Below are 15,634 nucleotides of genomic sequence, written 5' to 3' on the forward strand. Positions count from 1 at the left end.
CTTGGCAAACGCACAAGTGACCTCTATAATGTGAAAATGGGGATGTGGATCCAAAATGGCACATGCACTATGGGAGGGCCTCACCTTGAGAGTGGGGGTCAGTGTTCTGCATGATCTTGGTGAATTCCTCGTCCATCCTCTCCACCAAGGTCAGAATGCAGCCGCGCACCCTGAATGGCTGAGGAAGATGGAGAAACTGACTTTAGCTGGACAATCTACTTCTACTGTAAACTGTAACCTATCACATGAAGTGTATTGTCATTCTTGCCAAGCCTGCCTATTCTTGCCAAAAGGACCAATATGGAAATAAGTAAAAGATTGTTATATTTGATAGGTTTTTCTAACGTACATAATGCTTGTTCTTGATTGTATACGTATTTATTCATTTTAAAATTATATTAGAGCTTTATTTTCCTGTGAGGGAACTTCTTGTTTGGAGTAGTTCAAATAAACTCAACCAACCAATCAATAATTCACTGTAAGAAATTCAATCAACCAAACATTCACTTTAAGAGTTTTCTGTGAGAGAATTACCTGAGAGTCGGCGATGGCCAGGTTCTCACTGTCCTCGGCGATGTTCTCGCCGATAAATATGTTGTTGTTGTTAAAGAGGATGTCCAGCAGCTCGTCAATGCAGTCCAGACAGGTCTTCCACATGTCAGCCTGGGAGAGGGGTGGTGCGGAACATGTAAAGGGGATGTGGAGAATATTAGTGGGAATTGGGGCCACGCTCAGGGACGGATACAGGAGAATCTGGGCTGGACACGGGAGTTTATGGTTGTCAGCACCATTACGCCAGGACAAATTACTTGTAAATGTACTTGGTGAATAAACGTGATTCTGAGAAGACATTTTAAAAAATGGACAAAGTACAACTTGAACTACTATTGGGGTATTATTAAAAGGGATGGAATCGCCATTATTGTAGGATTGCAGATTTTCTCCATTTCATAGAGTTGGCGGAATTAAGGTCGCTCAGGCTCAACCCTTTCAGACAACGACGGAAAGTCTTTCTATCCGGTTAGCATAGCCACACATCCATGGAGGAGGCAGGAAGGTTTTAGCATTTGGCAATTAGTAAATTAACAATTAAGCATTTAACAAATGATCATTTAACAGCAGTGAGTCTGACCTTCATGAAGGCAGCCAGGTTGGGGTTGTAGTCGTACAGGGAGGCGATGATGTTGAACTTGATCTTGACCAGGATGCCCTCACCCAGGTTGTTCTCGTTGGAGATGTTGGCCAGAGCGTGGAGAAGCTCGATCTGGGCAGCTCTGAACAGAGCAGAAGGTAGAGAGAACAAGGGGTGTAGGGACAGTGTTAGGTTAGTTTTGGGTCTTTTCAGGCGTTGGTGTCATATCGGCTAGGGCTTTTACTCAATGGAGTTTTTGTCTGGTCGCAAAAGAAACCCCATTTTTTGGGGGGGAACAGAGCATTTATGTAAATGTGGTCAAATGAGTTGTACCTGTCTGTTCCCTTCTTTCCACGGGCCTGCAGAATCTCATTGAGTTTCTTTACCACAACTGTTGTGTTGATCTCTGTTCCCTTGGCAAACATCTGAAGCTTCTCCTGTCGGGAGAAGCAATTAGCACACCAAACACATCCTCTGGCAGGTTTGGGTCTGTATTAACAAAGCGTCTCAGAGTTGGTGTGCTAATCTAGGATCAGGTCCCCCGTCTATTCATTACAATTGAAAAGGCAGAACTGATCCTAGAATAGCAGCACTTTTACTCAGACGCGTTATGACTCCGGGCCCAAGTCTATAGGACCATTGGGTCGTGTTCATTTGGACACGCAACAGAAAATGCTTTAAAACGTTTTGCAATGGAAAACTAAAATTAGCGTTTCTTGTTGGTAAAGTCCAAGTGGTCCCTCCACGTTTCAATCAGTTTTCTTACATTTGGTGCCTAATGAACATGAACCATATATATAGATAAGTGTAGTGAGGATACTCTTTGTATTGTCATGCCATGACTTGATTACCCACCTTAACGAGGGGCACTCCTCCCTTCACCTTCTCCCATTCGCCTTCACCCTCCTCTTGGGCCTCTTCCTCTGCCTCTTCCTCCAGGCGCTCCTTCCGCTTGTGTCTCTTCTTCCTATCCTCCTTTTTCTTCTCGCTGGTGTGTCGCTCGGCCTCGCTACCGGGCCTGGCGAGACAGAATGGGATGTTGTAAATACTTTCAGACAGTGTCTAAAACTGATCTGAGGTCAGAGACAAGCGTCTCTAGAGCAGGGGTAGGCAACTAGATTCTGTTGTCGGCTGATTTCTTCCCGGAACAGAAGGTCGGGGGGCCAGAACCAATTTTTTTTTTCTTAACTAAGAAAACTGAGGGGCCAAATGAAATCATGGGCCTGAATTTGGCCCGCAGGGCATCTGTTGCCGACCCCTGCTCTAGAGTATAGTTTTACATACAGAGTGAGAGCTCCTGAATTAAAGTAAGAGGCAGGATGTTTAGAAGTAGAGCAATGTTCGGCTACACAGGCAGTGATAGACTCAATCCACAATCATTCTGTCCTAACGTGTGAGGTAAAAAGGATGATGTTGTAAAAAGGACAGGGAAAGGGACTGACTTCTTGAGGAAGATTTGGGCCATTGAGGCATTCTTGCCCTCTTCATCTTCACTACCGCTGCCGCTTTCCGCAGTGTCCGAGTCCCAGTCTTCGTCATCCTCATCACTGCTGCTGGAAGCCTCCTTGTCCTGTTGAAGACGACAATGTACACAGTCATTACACACACACACACACACGTTAGATTAAAGTGATGGTGGACAATAACAAAGATTGACTGGCTTGGTAGGGAGAATGATAGTGCTTTCTGATTAGGCAGCCCCCTCAGCCAAAACAGAGAAATGTCACATTTCTGGCTTACTTAATTTTCAAGCGATTGTGCTTGCCAATAACTGCGCACTGCAATAGAGCCACTGAGGGCATCCTCTATCTTACCACTGCTGTCTTCAGGAACTTGCTGGCGTCCGGCGGTGGTGCTGCCGCCTCGGCAGCTGGTTTCTTCTTCAGGAAGCTCTTGGCAGCTCCCGGCTCTTCGTCACTATCTGACGACGACCCTACAGACACCAAGGTGATTAGAAAGAAAACAGCAGTTAAAACAGTGGCTAGTCCATAGAATTAATGTATCAATGGCGCCCTGTGACTGTAAAGTTGGGGATTTGATCCCCAGTCAAATCATACCACTCTAAAAATGGGCCCAATGCCTCTCTGCTTGGCATTCAGCATTAAGGAGCTGATTGGGGGTAAAGGTGTCCGCATGCTTCCCAGCCGAAACAGTTCGGAAGCAGTCGTGAATATATTATGACAACATTTTGTGACATTGTTGTTCGTTTTGGCAAGCCGAAGTCTACACCCCTTCGTTGGTGATTGGTCAACAGTAGGGGTTCTTTAGTAAAGTCTTGTCGTTCAACGAGACACGCCTCGTTTTAATGTAAAAAAATGTATTGACAAATACTGCAACAAACATCTTAGATGTAAAATTGCGCGACTAATATCTCCTCTGCAAAAACTTCAAAATTAAATGACAGATTTCTTGAGTTATCTTAAATTAATTCTGACTATTTCGAGGAAATGTATACTGGCTACAGCTTCTCTAAATGGGCAAACAGTACTATGGCCACTTTTTTCTCATTTCTCAAGAGAAGAATGTATTTTAAGGGAGTATGTGAGCACACTCGTTCAGTTCGCCTAGCCGCCAGCGGAACAGAAGCCCTGCAATAGATTAGCATCCAGGGGGTGTACTAGTACATCAAGCTGTCTCATTATACCAAAACAGGAGGTAGTCTCCTGCCCTATGGTCGGTTCTGGCTTGGACAAGGCTACTTACTTTACTATGGGCTAGCACCCAAATGACAAAAGCAGACTTGAGTCTTCCATTACTGGCATTTACTGTAGGCATAGCTCGAGGTGTAATGAAAAGGTGTGGTAAGAAACTCACCTGATTCAACCTCATCCTTCTCCTCCTCCTCATCCGCTGACGCCATTGGGTTCTGAATGAGAGAGAGAAACATAAGATCGCCATTAGTAGGAACCAAGCATCTCACCCTGGCTCGGAGTGTCTTGGGAAAGGTTCATTATTAAGTCGAAATCACAAGGGGGACATCGGAGTGAATTTATGTGTGCAAGAGTTAATTCACAGACTGCGTAGTGTATGCCAGCATAATTGTCATGAAAAGCCATTATAAAAACAGCTATATTCTCTTGAAAATCGGAGCAACCTCATACAAGTTTACCAGTCGTATTCTAGGCTATATGCCCATGATCGAAATCACAGGTAGGCTACTGCATTGATTTCAAATAAGTAGCCTATTTGTCAGATAAACCATAGCCTACAGCCCAACATATTTGTTTTTAACCATACAACTTTACCTAGCAAAGTATGGACGATCATAGCAATTCTTCGAATTCCCTTTCTACAAACGATCCACTCAATCTCTAAACCACAACCACACTTGATTCATTTGAACCACTAACCATGCACTTTGTTTGAACTGTATCAAATCAATTCGGTTGTAAGCAACAACGATGATACTGTCAAGAAATTACATTGACAACCTGATATAATTCTGAAACACAATCCAGTTTATAAATGTACTAGAATGTCGTTGCAGTCATGCCGTTTTTCATAAGCACAAGCCTATACAAAATGTTGGCTTGCAGTTAAATGTAACATTAAATAGACACCAACTATACATTTCACAATTCCAGAGGTAAAACTGGAAAAACTCTGCACACTTCCAGTCAGATACTAAATGTATTTTAATAGTACCGGAGCTTTCGGTCAGTCAGGTGGAGATTAATCTCATCCACCTTCTGTCTCTGTCGAACAGTCTGGTTTCACAGCGCCTCAGAATGGAACTATGGGAGTCTATGGCAGATAACCTAACATAGCAGGCGTAGAAAGACACCTGAGCGGAGTTCCCACTTCAGTCTTTCAGTGGAAATGGAAGTTAGGTTGAAAATGCTGTATCCCAAAAAAACAGATGTTAGTGTTTTCTGGCGACTCCGCATAAGTTAATGGCAGGATCAGCGAAAACGGCCGGCGGTTTAAATTTGGCTGATCTCTCAGTCAATCACCATCTAGAACCATCCCCCTGCATTCTGGACTTCAAAGCGCCAGCAACGCAACTGATTAAAACAAGGGAAAGAGTTCGGAAAATCTGAAAGTACACATGCATCTTATAAACAGTTTTCACATTTAAAACTTGATATGCCCGAACGCAGAATCAATTCGGCTTCCCAAAAATAAATATTGCTAATGTGATAGAACATTTACTTTGATTAGAGATTTTCCCATCTAATACACTGTCGCAGGCTCGCTCCCTCTCGGTTTCCACTAGCTTCCATAGCCACAGAGTAAGATTCCACTCGGAATTTGAATTGATTAGCATGTCACTCAGTAAATCGACACCCTAAGTTTTTCCTGTTTTTTTAGTTTTGCCTCCAGCACCTTCACTTATCGGTTTTGGGTGTGCGGTGGACTACAGTCGTGGTCAAAAGTTTTGAGAATGACACAAATACTAATTTTCACAAAGTCTGCTGCCTCAGTTTTGATAATGGCAATTTGCATATACTCCAGAATGTCATGAAGAGTGATCAGATGAATTGCAAAGTCCCTCTTTGCCATGAAAATGAACTTTATCCCCAAAAAACATTTCCACTGCATTTCAGCCCTGCCACAAAAGGACCAGCTGACATCATGTCAGTGATTCTCTCCTTAACACAGGTGAGTGTTGACGAGGACAAGGCTGGAGATCACTCGGTCATGCTGATTGAGTTAGAATAACAGACTGGAAGCTTTAAAAGGAGGGTGGTGCTTGAAATCATTGTTCTTCCTCTGTTAACCATGGTTACCTGCAAGGAAACACGTAAGGTCATCATTGCTTTACATAAAAAGGGCTTCACAGGCAAGGATATTGCTGCTAGTAAGATTGCACCTAAATCAACCATTTATCGGATCATCAAGAACTTCAAGGAGAGAGGTTCAATTGTTGTGAAGAAGGCATCAGGGCGCCCAAGAAAGTCCAGCAAGCGCCAGGACCGTCTCCTAAAGTTGATTCAGCTGCGGGATCGGGGCACCACCAGTGCAGAGCTTGCTCAGGAATGGCAGCAGGCAGCTGTGAGTGCATCTGCACGCACAGTGAGGCGAATACTTTTGGAGGATGGCCTGGTGTCAAGAAGGGCAGCAAAGAAGCCACTTCTCTCCAGGAAAAACATCAGGGACAGACTGATATTCTGCAAAAGGTACAGGGATTGGACTGGGGTAAAGTCATTTTCTCTGATGAATCCCCTTTCTGATTGTTTGGGGCATCCGGACAACACCTTGACCAGAGAAGACAAGGTGAGCGCTACCATCAGTCCTGTGTCATGCCAACAGTAAAGCATCCTGAGACCATTCATGTGTGGGGTTGCTTCTTAACTAAGGGAGTGGGCTCACTCACAATTTTGCCCAAGAACACAGCCATGAATAAAGAATGGTACCAACACATCCTCCGAGAGCAACTTCTCCCAACCATCCAAGAACAGTTTGGTGACAACCAATGCCTTTTCCAGCATGATGGAGCACCTTGCCATAAGGCAAAAGTGATAACTAAGTGGTTCGGGGAACAAAACATCGACATTTTGGGTCCATGGCCAGGAAACTCCCCAGACCTTAATCCCATTGAGAACTTGTGGTAGATCCTCAAGAGGCAGGTGGACAAACAAAAACCCTAAAATTCTGACAAACTCCAAGCATTGATTATGCAAGAATGGGCTGCCATCAGTCAGGATGTGGCCCAGAAGTTAATTGACAGCATGCCGGGGCGGATTGCAGAGGTCTTGAAAAAGACTCTTTGCATAAACTTAATGTAATTGTCAATAAAAGCCTTTGACACTTATGGAATGCTTGTAATTATACTTCAGTATACCATAGTAACATCTGACAAAAATCTCATAACACTGAAGCGGCGAACTTTGTGAAGACCAATACTTGTGTCATTCTCAAAACTTTTTACCACAACTGTACAATTTCAGAGGAAACATTGCACATTATTTTCGGACTATTTATAATCAAATTTGACCCGCATTGCTCCGCGTAGACACGAGAACAATAGACTTGCTTCCTAGCTTGACGCACTATATGCTTGTGACACCGTTGACGCTCCCGGCACATCTGTTCTCTCATTCGCTCCCATGCATTCGATTTCCAGCATAAGCACGCTAAAAAAACTCTAAAACTCTCCCTGTGTGATTTGGGCTTTGGAATAGTGCCTTCAGAAAGTGTTCACTCCCCTTGAATATTTCCCCATTTTGTTGTTACAAAGAGGGCCTAAAATGGACTTCATTGTCATTTTTTGCACAACAACCTACAAAGAAAAATTCTAACAATTACAAAAAGGAGGAGAAAAAAACATCTTGATCAGATAAGTATTCAACCCCTTGAGTCAATAGATGTTAGAATCACCTTTGGCAGCGATCACAGCTATGAGTCTTTCTGGGTAAGTCTCTAAGAGCTTTCCACACCTGGATTGTGCATCATTTGCCAATTATTTTTTTCAGAATTCTTCAAGCTCTGTCAAATTGGTTGTTGATGATTACTAGACAACCATTTTCAGGTCTTGCCATAGTTTTTACTTAAATCTGCTTGAAAATCTAACTCGGCCACTCAGGAACATTCACCGTCTTTTTGGTAAGCAACTCCAGCGTAGATTTGGCCTTGTATTTTAGGTTATTGTCCTGCTGAAAGGTCAATTCATCTGGAAAGCAGACAACCAGATTTTGCCTGTGCTTAGCTCCATTCCGTTTATTTATTTTGTATCCTGAAACTCCACAGTCCTTAACGATTACAAGCATACCCATAACATGATGCAGTCACCACTATGCTTGAAAATATGGAGAGTGGTACACAGTAATGTGTTGTATTGGATTTGCCCCAAACACAACAGGACAAAAAGTTACTTGCTTTGCCTTTTTTTCCAGTATTGCTTTAGTGCCTTGTTTCCTGTTTTGGAATATTTTTTATTCTGTACAGCCTTCCTTCTTTTCACTCTGTGCATTAGGTTAGTCTTGTGTAGTAAAACTACAATGTTGTTGATCCATCCTCAGTACTCTCCTATCACAGCCATTATACTAAAATCACCATTGGCCTCATTGTGAAATCCCTGAGCGGTTTCCTTCCTCTCTGGCAACTGAGTTAGGATGGACGCCTGTATCTTTGTAGTGACTGGGTGTATTGATACACCATCCAAAGTGTAATTAATAACTTCACCATGCTCAAAGGGATATTCAATGTCTGCTTCTTTTTACCCATCTACCAATAGGTGCCCTTCTTCGCAAGGCATTGGAAAACCTCCCTGGTATTTGTGGTTGAATCAGTGTTTGAAATTCACTGCTCGACTGAGGGACCTTACAGATAATTGTATGTGTGGGGTACAGGGCTGAGGTAGTCATTCAAAAAACCATGTTAAACACTATTATTGCACACCGTGAGTCCATGCAAACTTACTCTGTGACTTGTTAAGCACATTATTACTACGGAACTTATGTAGGCTTGCCATAACAAAATGGGTTGAATACTTAGACTCAAGACATTTCAGCTTTTCATTCATTTGAAACATTTTCGAAAAACATAATTCCACTTTATTATTATGGGGTATTGTGTGTAGGCCAGTAACAAAAAAAATCGTAACTTAAATTTACATTTGAGTCATTTAGCAGACGCTCTTATCCAGAGCGACTTACAGTTAGTGAGTGCATACATTTTCATACGCAATCAATTTTTTATTCAGGCTGTAACACAAGATATGGAAGAAATCAAGGTGTGTGAATACTTTCTGAAGGCACTGAATGTTCAATTTCTTTTGCCATAATGAATATGTGGATTCTTCAAATGTAGTTTCATATGTGCGTTCCTTATTGGTAAGTGTTATTTGCACCGTTTTTGAAAAGAGATTCCTAAGAATCTACCATCCTTTGTTGTCATAGTGAAAAGCCTCACCTCCTTATAGCTGGTGATTTCTGTCTCGTAATCCCGGTTGTACTTGCGGATCTTCTGCCGCAGGGTGCTGAGGGCTTTGGCGTTGTTCTTGTTCATCTTCTTCTTGCCTTCTTTGTCCTCCCAAAGCTGTAGGGAAACATTAAACATCATCGTGTTTAGGATAGAGGTAGGAGTGCGTCTTCATAAATCACATTTAGCATAGCCAGATCAGGACCTAACATAAGGACAGAGTAGGCTATTCTGTTCTTCTGAAATAGACTACATGCTTTTTTAGACCTGTCTAAATTAAATAAATGGTGTAAGCTATGTTACATGGATTTATTATACTTTTATAAATGTAGATGTTCCAAAGGTCTGCATCAGTGGCTTGTAGGCTGTGTGTGGAAGCCAGGAGATGCTAAATGTGTTCATGTTAATTAACATCAATTACCGTGAGACTGACAGTTATTTGCTTGACAATCACCGGCTGACGAAATTTCGTGACCGCCACAGCCCTATGTACCTTTAAGGCGAGACCCTTAATGGGTTATGAAAGAAAAATCCACTACAAAACAACTCTGAGATCTGGGATGTGAAAACTGATGCTCAACATCTCAGAACTATGCATTGCACAGATAGAACCTTATAGTCCCAAGATGTCACAGGGCTGACAGTCGAGCAGTTTCACATGCAGAAACAGTGTGAACTGTGAAGGTTTACCTGATTCAAATAGTCTTCCAGGTCGGCCAGAAGACGGATGTAGAAGGGGGGCACCCCTTCCTTGTCCACTATAGTCTTGCTTTTGAGGAACGCTCGACAGAGCTGCTCAAAGTCCTCCAGACACTTGGACATGTCTCGGATCTTCATTGCGTTGCGGATCGTCTTGATCAGGTTAGTCAGCTCCTCAAACCTGGGACATAAGAATGGGTTAGATGGCATAGTCCAGGGAAGGCATACTAACAACACATACTGGACTGCCTCAGACAGTCGGGGGATGTTAGTCTGGTCCCAGATATGTTTACGCTGTGCAGCCAACTCCTATGGGTGGTAGCCTGGTCCCAGATCAGTTATGCCTTTGCTGTATTGCCAACTCCTATGATCGTTGTTAGCCAAACGGCATGACAACTACCATAGGAGTTGGCTATACAGCCCAACCAGATCAGGGACAAGGCTAAGGAGATGGTTCTTTGGATCATGGAGTAGAGTAAATGACCTACCTCTTGTCCTTGGCACTGCGCACCACTCTCTTGGTGTCCTCCTCATCGTCACTAAGTAGCAATGACCTACAAGGACCAAATGTGGAAAAGTGAGAGAGCTGCAGAAACAAAAGTTAGTGTGACTGAGGTTACGGCGAGAGAAAGTAGTACTGACTGTTTGGTGAAAGTAGTTCCGGGTGCTTTAGGGGTGATCTCGTCAGCTGACGAGGACTCCTCCGACTCGCTGTCGGACCCGGTGGCAAAGAAACGTGACATTGCTGAAGGCCGCCGTCAAACTGTGGAATCATGATATCTTTTAATGAGGCGCAAACATCTGGTGCGAAGGAGCAACATGAAATTACATACATATATACAGCTCTGGAAAACCACTGCAAAATTATCAGTTTCTCTGGTTTTACTATATATATATATATATATATATATATATATATATATATATATATATATATATATATATATATATATATATATATATATATTTATTTGGGTAAAATTAACATTTTTCTTTTATTCTATAAACTACTGACAACATTTCTCCCAAATTCCAAATAAAAAAGTCATTTAGAGCATTTATTTGCAGAAAATGACAACTGGTCAAAATAAAAAATATGCAGTGTTGTCAGACCTCGAATAATGCAATGAAAATAAGTTAATGTTCATTTTTAAACAACACAATACTAATGTTTTAACTTAGGAAGAGTTAAGAAATCAATATTTGGTGGAATAACCCTGATTTTCAATCACAGCTTTCATGCGTCTTGGCATGCTCTCCACCAGTCTTTCACATTGATGTTTGGTGACTTCATGCCACTCCTGGCGCAAAAATTCAAGCAGCTCGGCTTTGTTTGATGGCTTGTGACCATCCATCTTCCTCTTGATCACATTCCAGAAGTTTTCAATGGGTTTCAGGTCTGGAGATTGGGCTGGCCATGACAGGGTCTTGATCTGGTGGTCCTCCATCCACACCTTGATTGACCTGGCTGTGTGGCATGGTGCATTGTCCTGCTGGAAAAACCAATCCTCGGAAATGGGGAACAATGTCAGAGCAAAAGGAAGCAAGTTTTCTTCCAGGACAACCTTGTACGTGGCTTGATTCATGCGTCCTTCACAAAGACAAATCAGCCCGATTCCAGCCTTGCTGAAGCACCCCCAGATCATCACCGTTCCTCCACCAAATTTCACAGTGGGTGCGAGACACTGTGGCTTGTAGGCCTCTCCAGGTCTCCGTCTAACCATTAGACGAACAGGTGTTGGGCAAAGCTGAAAATTGGACTCATCAGAGCAGATTAATTTACTCCAGTTCTCTACGGTCCAATCCTTATGGTCTTTTGCAAACCTCAGCCTGGCTCTTCTTTGCTTCTCATTGATGAAGGGCTTTTTTCTAGCTTTGCACAACTTCAGCCATGCCCCTAGGAGCCTGTTTCGAACCGTCCTCGCCGTGCACTTCACCCCAGCTGCCGTTTGCCATTCTTTTTGTAGGTCACTTGATGTCATCCTACGGTTGTTGAGTGACATTCGAATGAGTTGGCGGTCATCCCGGTCAGTAGAGAGTCGTTTTCGTCCTCTGCCGGTCTGTAGCTTTGTTGTCCCAATGTCTGCTGCTTGACCTTGTTCTTATGAACCGCAGTCTTTGACATTTTAAGGATGGAAGCAACCTGACGCTCACTGTATCCCTCTGCCAGTAAAGCCAGAATTGAACCCTTATTTTCCTCACTCAAAACTTTCCTTTTCAACTCTTTTGGCATGGTCAATAGTTATTTTTGGATTAATATTACTTTTGAGGTACCTTTAGCACTGTTTATGCCATCAAACTGGTCCTATTGCAAGAGGATAGTGATGACCACAGCACTGGTTTTTATACTTTTCCTCGTTGAATAGGATTTGGTTCAGGTGATCACCTAATCAGTACCTCATTCAGTAGAATGAGGTGTGCCTGTGTAAGAATTCATCAGAAACTGGAATGGAATGGCTGTCATACATGTAGAGATGCTGATTTAAGAACAATTTGCAGTGGTCTCTTAATTTTTTCCACAGCTGTATATATATTTTTTACTATTCTACAATCCACTTCCCTGACCACATACTGTATTTATCTGTACAAATTCCATGTGTCAGATGTAGGCCAACATGCAACTGGAAAGACTACTCTTTTCGCATGTACATCTAAATGACAGTCTACTGCATGCAATACTATTAGCTAACTCAACATTGATGGAAAGTGTTGTTTGTCTAAAGTACATAGCAAGCTTAGCTAGCTAGAAGCTAAATACACGTACCAGTTGAACCAGAAAAATATGTGGAAATACCCCACATCATTATTGAAATGATGCAGCTAGCAAGCTAGATTGCTGGCCAGTAGATGTTAAAGTCAGTATTTTATGGCACAAGACTAATAGCTAGTTAGCTAGCAGTTTAGCTAACACTTGCCCAGTGAAAAACAACAGCTAGTTAACGTAAGCTAGCTCGCAAGCGATGTTTTATTGATGTACAAGTCGTATAACCAAAAAGACAGCATATCCTCCCTGGCAAAATAGCTGATACCAATCTTATTGTGGTCAGAGCGGCTAGCTAGCTATATGACAAACGTTGTATAATGGCTGACAAGCTAGCATGCTAACACTAACGTTAGCTACCGGTAAGCAGAAAAGCATATGATAGCGCAAGAACAGAGCCATATATTTAGAGGTAGGCCAACTTTTAGAATATAATTCTAAACATAGTTATATAGCATTGTTTAAATATTCCCCATGTAATGTAATGAGGTTACATCGCTCCTTCAGAATGTTGTAGTGTCATGTAAATGCATCATAATGCTCAGTCTATACATTCAGTTTTATAGTAATTGTTTAATATTCCCCATGTAATGTTAAATGGGGAGCTAGCCTCTAACGAGTCCCCAACAACCAGATGTTCCGGTTTTCAGGGGAAATGGAACGAGAGCCTGTGATGCGACTTCTGCTTTTGTACGTTAACAAGGCGACACTCCATATTAACACCTCCTCCACATTTACTGGATTGGTTGAACAGTGCAGATGAGAACCTCCCAACAGTTTTTTTTTCTCTTTTCATCAAGTATTGTTTTGGTATCGAGTATCATGATACTAAACCTGGTATCGAAGTCAAAAATCTGGTATCGTGACAACACTAACAGAGACAGAGGACACATCAAATGAAATTATATTTGTCACATACGCTGAACACAACAGGTGTAGACCTTACAGTGAAATGCTTACTTACAAGCCCTTAACCAACAATGCAGTTTAAAAAAATAAGTGTTAAAGTAAAAAATAGATAACTAAAAAATAAAATAAATAATGAAAGAGCAGCAGTAAAATAACAGCAGCGAGGCTATATACAGGGGGTACGGGTATACAGAGTCAATGTGCGGGGGCACAGGTTAGTCAAGGTAATTGAGGTCATATGTACATGTAGGTAGAGTTAAAGTGACTATGCATAGATAAACAGAGAGTAGCAGCAGCAGCGTAAAAGAGGGAGTGGGGGGGAAACAATGCAAATAGTCCAGGTAGCCATTTGATTAGCTGTTCAGCAGTGGTATGGCTTAGGGGTAAAAACTGTTAAGAAGCCTTTTGGACCTAGACTTGGTGCTCCGGTATCGCTTGCCGTGCGGTAGCAGAGAGAACAGTCTATGACTACGGTGGCTGGATTCTTTGACCATTTTTAGGGCCTTCCTGTGACACCGCCTAGTATAGAGGTCCTGGATGGCAGGAAGCTTGGCACCAGTGATGTACTGGGCCGTACGCACTACCCTCTGTAGTGCCTTGCGGTCGGAGGCCGAGCAGTTGCCATACCAGGCAGTGATGCAACCAGTCAGGATGCTCTCGATGGTGCAGCTGTATAACTTTGAGGATCTGAGGACCCATGCCAAATCTTTTCAGTCTCCTGAGGGGGAATAGGCTTTGTTGTGCCCTCTTCACGACTGTCTTTGTGTGTTTGGACCATGATAGTTTGTTGGTGCTGTGGACACCAAGGAACTTGAAGCTCTCAACCTGCTCCACTACACCTCCATCGATGAGAATGGGGGCATGCGCGGTCCTCTTTTTCCTGTAGTCTACAATCATCTCCTTTGTCTTGATCACGTTGTGGGAGAGGTTGTTATCCTGGCACCACACGGCCAGGTCTCTGACCTCCTCCCTCAACGTGATCAAGGACTCATCATGGATATAACCCGTTTTAGAATGGACACTTCAATTGCGGGCTTCCGCCATTTTAAAGTAGTCAACTGGTTGGGGATTCCTATGAGGGGCTCAAATCAGCCAATGAAGAAAATTCAATACTTTTAAATGGAGATGGCCTTGAACACACACGTATCTGCCTTCTCATTGGCTAGAATGGTCCCACCTGAACTCTCCTCCTCCCGTATGCCTTCCATCTTTGAGGATATGCATTTCCATTGTTAGTGCGGTCACTTGACTATCTTGTCAATAATAGACAATCTTTGGAGAAGATTTGAAATAGACAATATGGCGCTTTACACATTGTTGGATTACTTCATGGAGCATTAATTTATTTTATTAACGGAGCATTTTATAAATTCAAACGCACCATCTGCAACTGGACATTTTAGAAAAATCTTTGGGCGAATCGAGAATTAAGATAGTAGAGAAATACCAGGTTAATTGAACAAATCTCTGGCGAAGTTTTGTATCGGCAAACCTGTAACTCCCAGTAATGGATACCAAAAATCATTGGTTAAATCACATTATCTGGTGTAAGAATTCAGGCTCTGTCGTAGCCGGCCGTGACCGGGAGACCCATGGGGCGGCGCGCAATTGGCCCAGCGTCGTCCAGGGTAGGGGAGGGAATGGCCGGCAGGGATGTAGCTCAGTTGATAGAGCATGGCGTTTGCAACGCCAGGGTTGTGGGTTCGATTCCCACACTGGGTATGAAAAAAATAATAATGTAAGTCGCTCTGGATAAGAGCGTCTGCTAAATGACGTAAATGTAGCTGGCTATAAATATATGGCTCTGGGAACGACCATCCATTATTGGCGGGGTAAGGTTGCCGATTAGTTAATTCACAAACTAGTTAGCAAGTAAACTAACCATTTGCTTCACATATTTCTCGCACTGTGAATTGGTAAAGGGTATACATAGCGAACAAGATCAATTAAACAGTGAACGCTTCCTTTTCAAGTCAAAAACGACGACCCGCTAGCTAGTGTGCTGCTGACGCACTACTACTAGGCCCAGACATGCCTAGCCAAAACTAGGCCCAGACATGCCAGCAAATGTAAATTAAATCGAACACAGCTCCAACTAATCATTACAAGGGACTCACCTATGTCCAGGAAAATCGTTCTGTGGTGTGTCTGATCACTTGGGAATTAATTGTAATCCACCTTTGCAATTTTACGGGTACAACTGACAGAGCGCAAAGCCTCTTTCATGCATTGGCGTCAGGAAAGAGGTATAACGTGGTTCCAGGGACAGT

The 15,634-nt window shown here is 42.8% G+C and overlaps 1 protein-coding gene across 1 annotated transcript in view; it reads right to left on the reverse strand.

Annotated features, from left to right (window-relative positions):
* The window catches only part of LOC121547165 (eukaryotic translation initiation factor 3 subunit C), a 34,137-nt gene extending 18,503 nt beyond the window's left edge, over window positions 1-15,634 (reverse strand). The window contains exons 1-13 of the mRNA XM_041858295.1: window positions 15,482-15,634; window positions 10,337-10,457; window positions 10,183-10,248; window positions 9,686-9,875; window positions 8,987-9,112; window positions 3,947-3,998; window positions 2,947-3,065; window positions 2,575-2,702; window positions 1,988-2,150; window positions 1,466-1,557; window positions 1,133-1,274; window positions 535-663; window positions 85-178 (exon numbers count right to left, since the gene is read on the reverse strand). Of these exons, the coding sequence (XP_041714229.1) occupies window positions 85-178; window positions 535-663; window positions 1,133-1,274; window positions 1,466-1,557; window positions 1,988-2,150; window positions 2,575-2,702; window positions 2,947-3,065; window positions 3,947-3,998; window positions 8,987-9,112; window positions 9,686-9,875; window positions 10,183-10,248; window positions 10,337-10,437 (1,402 nt within the window). The 5' untranslated portion in view covers window positions 10,438-10,457; window positions 15,482-15,634. The remainder of the gene's footprint in view (window positions 1-84; window positions 179-534; window positions 664-1,132; window positions 1,275-1,465; window positions 1,558-1,987; window positions 2,151-2,574; window positions 2,703-2,946; window positions 3,066-3,946; window positions 3,999-8,986; window positions 9,113-9,685; window positions 9,876-10,182; window positions 10,249-10,336; window positions 10,458-15,481) is intronic.

Source organism: Coregonus clupeaformis, chromosome 31, assembly GCF_020615455.1.
Source record: "Coregonus clupeaformis isolate EN_2021a chromosome 31, ASM2061545v1, whole genome shotgun sequence".
Lineage (NCBI taxonomy): Eukaryota > Metazoa > Chordata > Actinopteri > Salmoniformes > Salmonidae > Coregonus > Coregonus clupeaformis.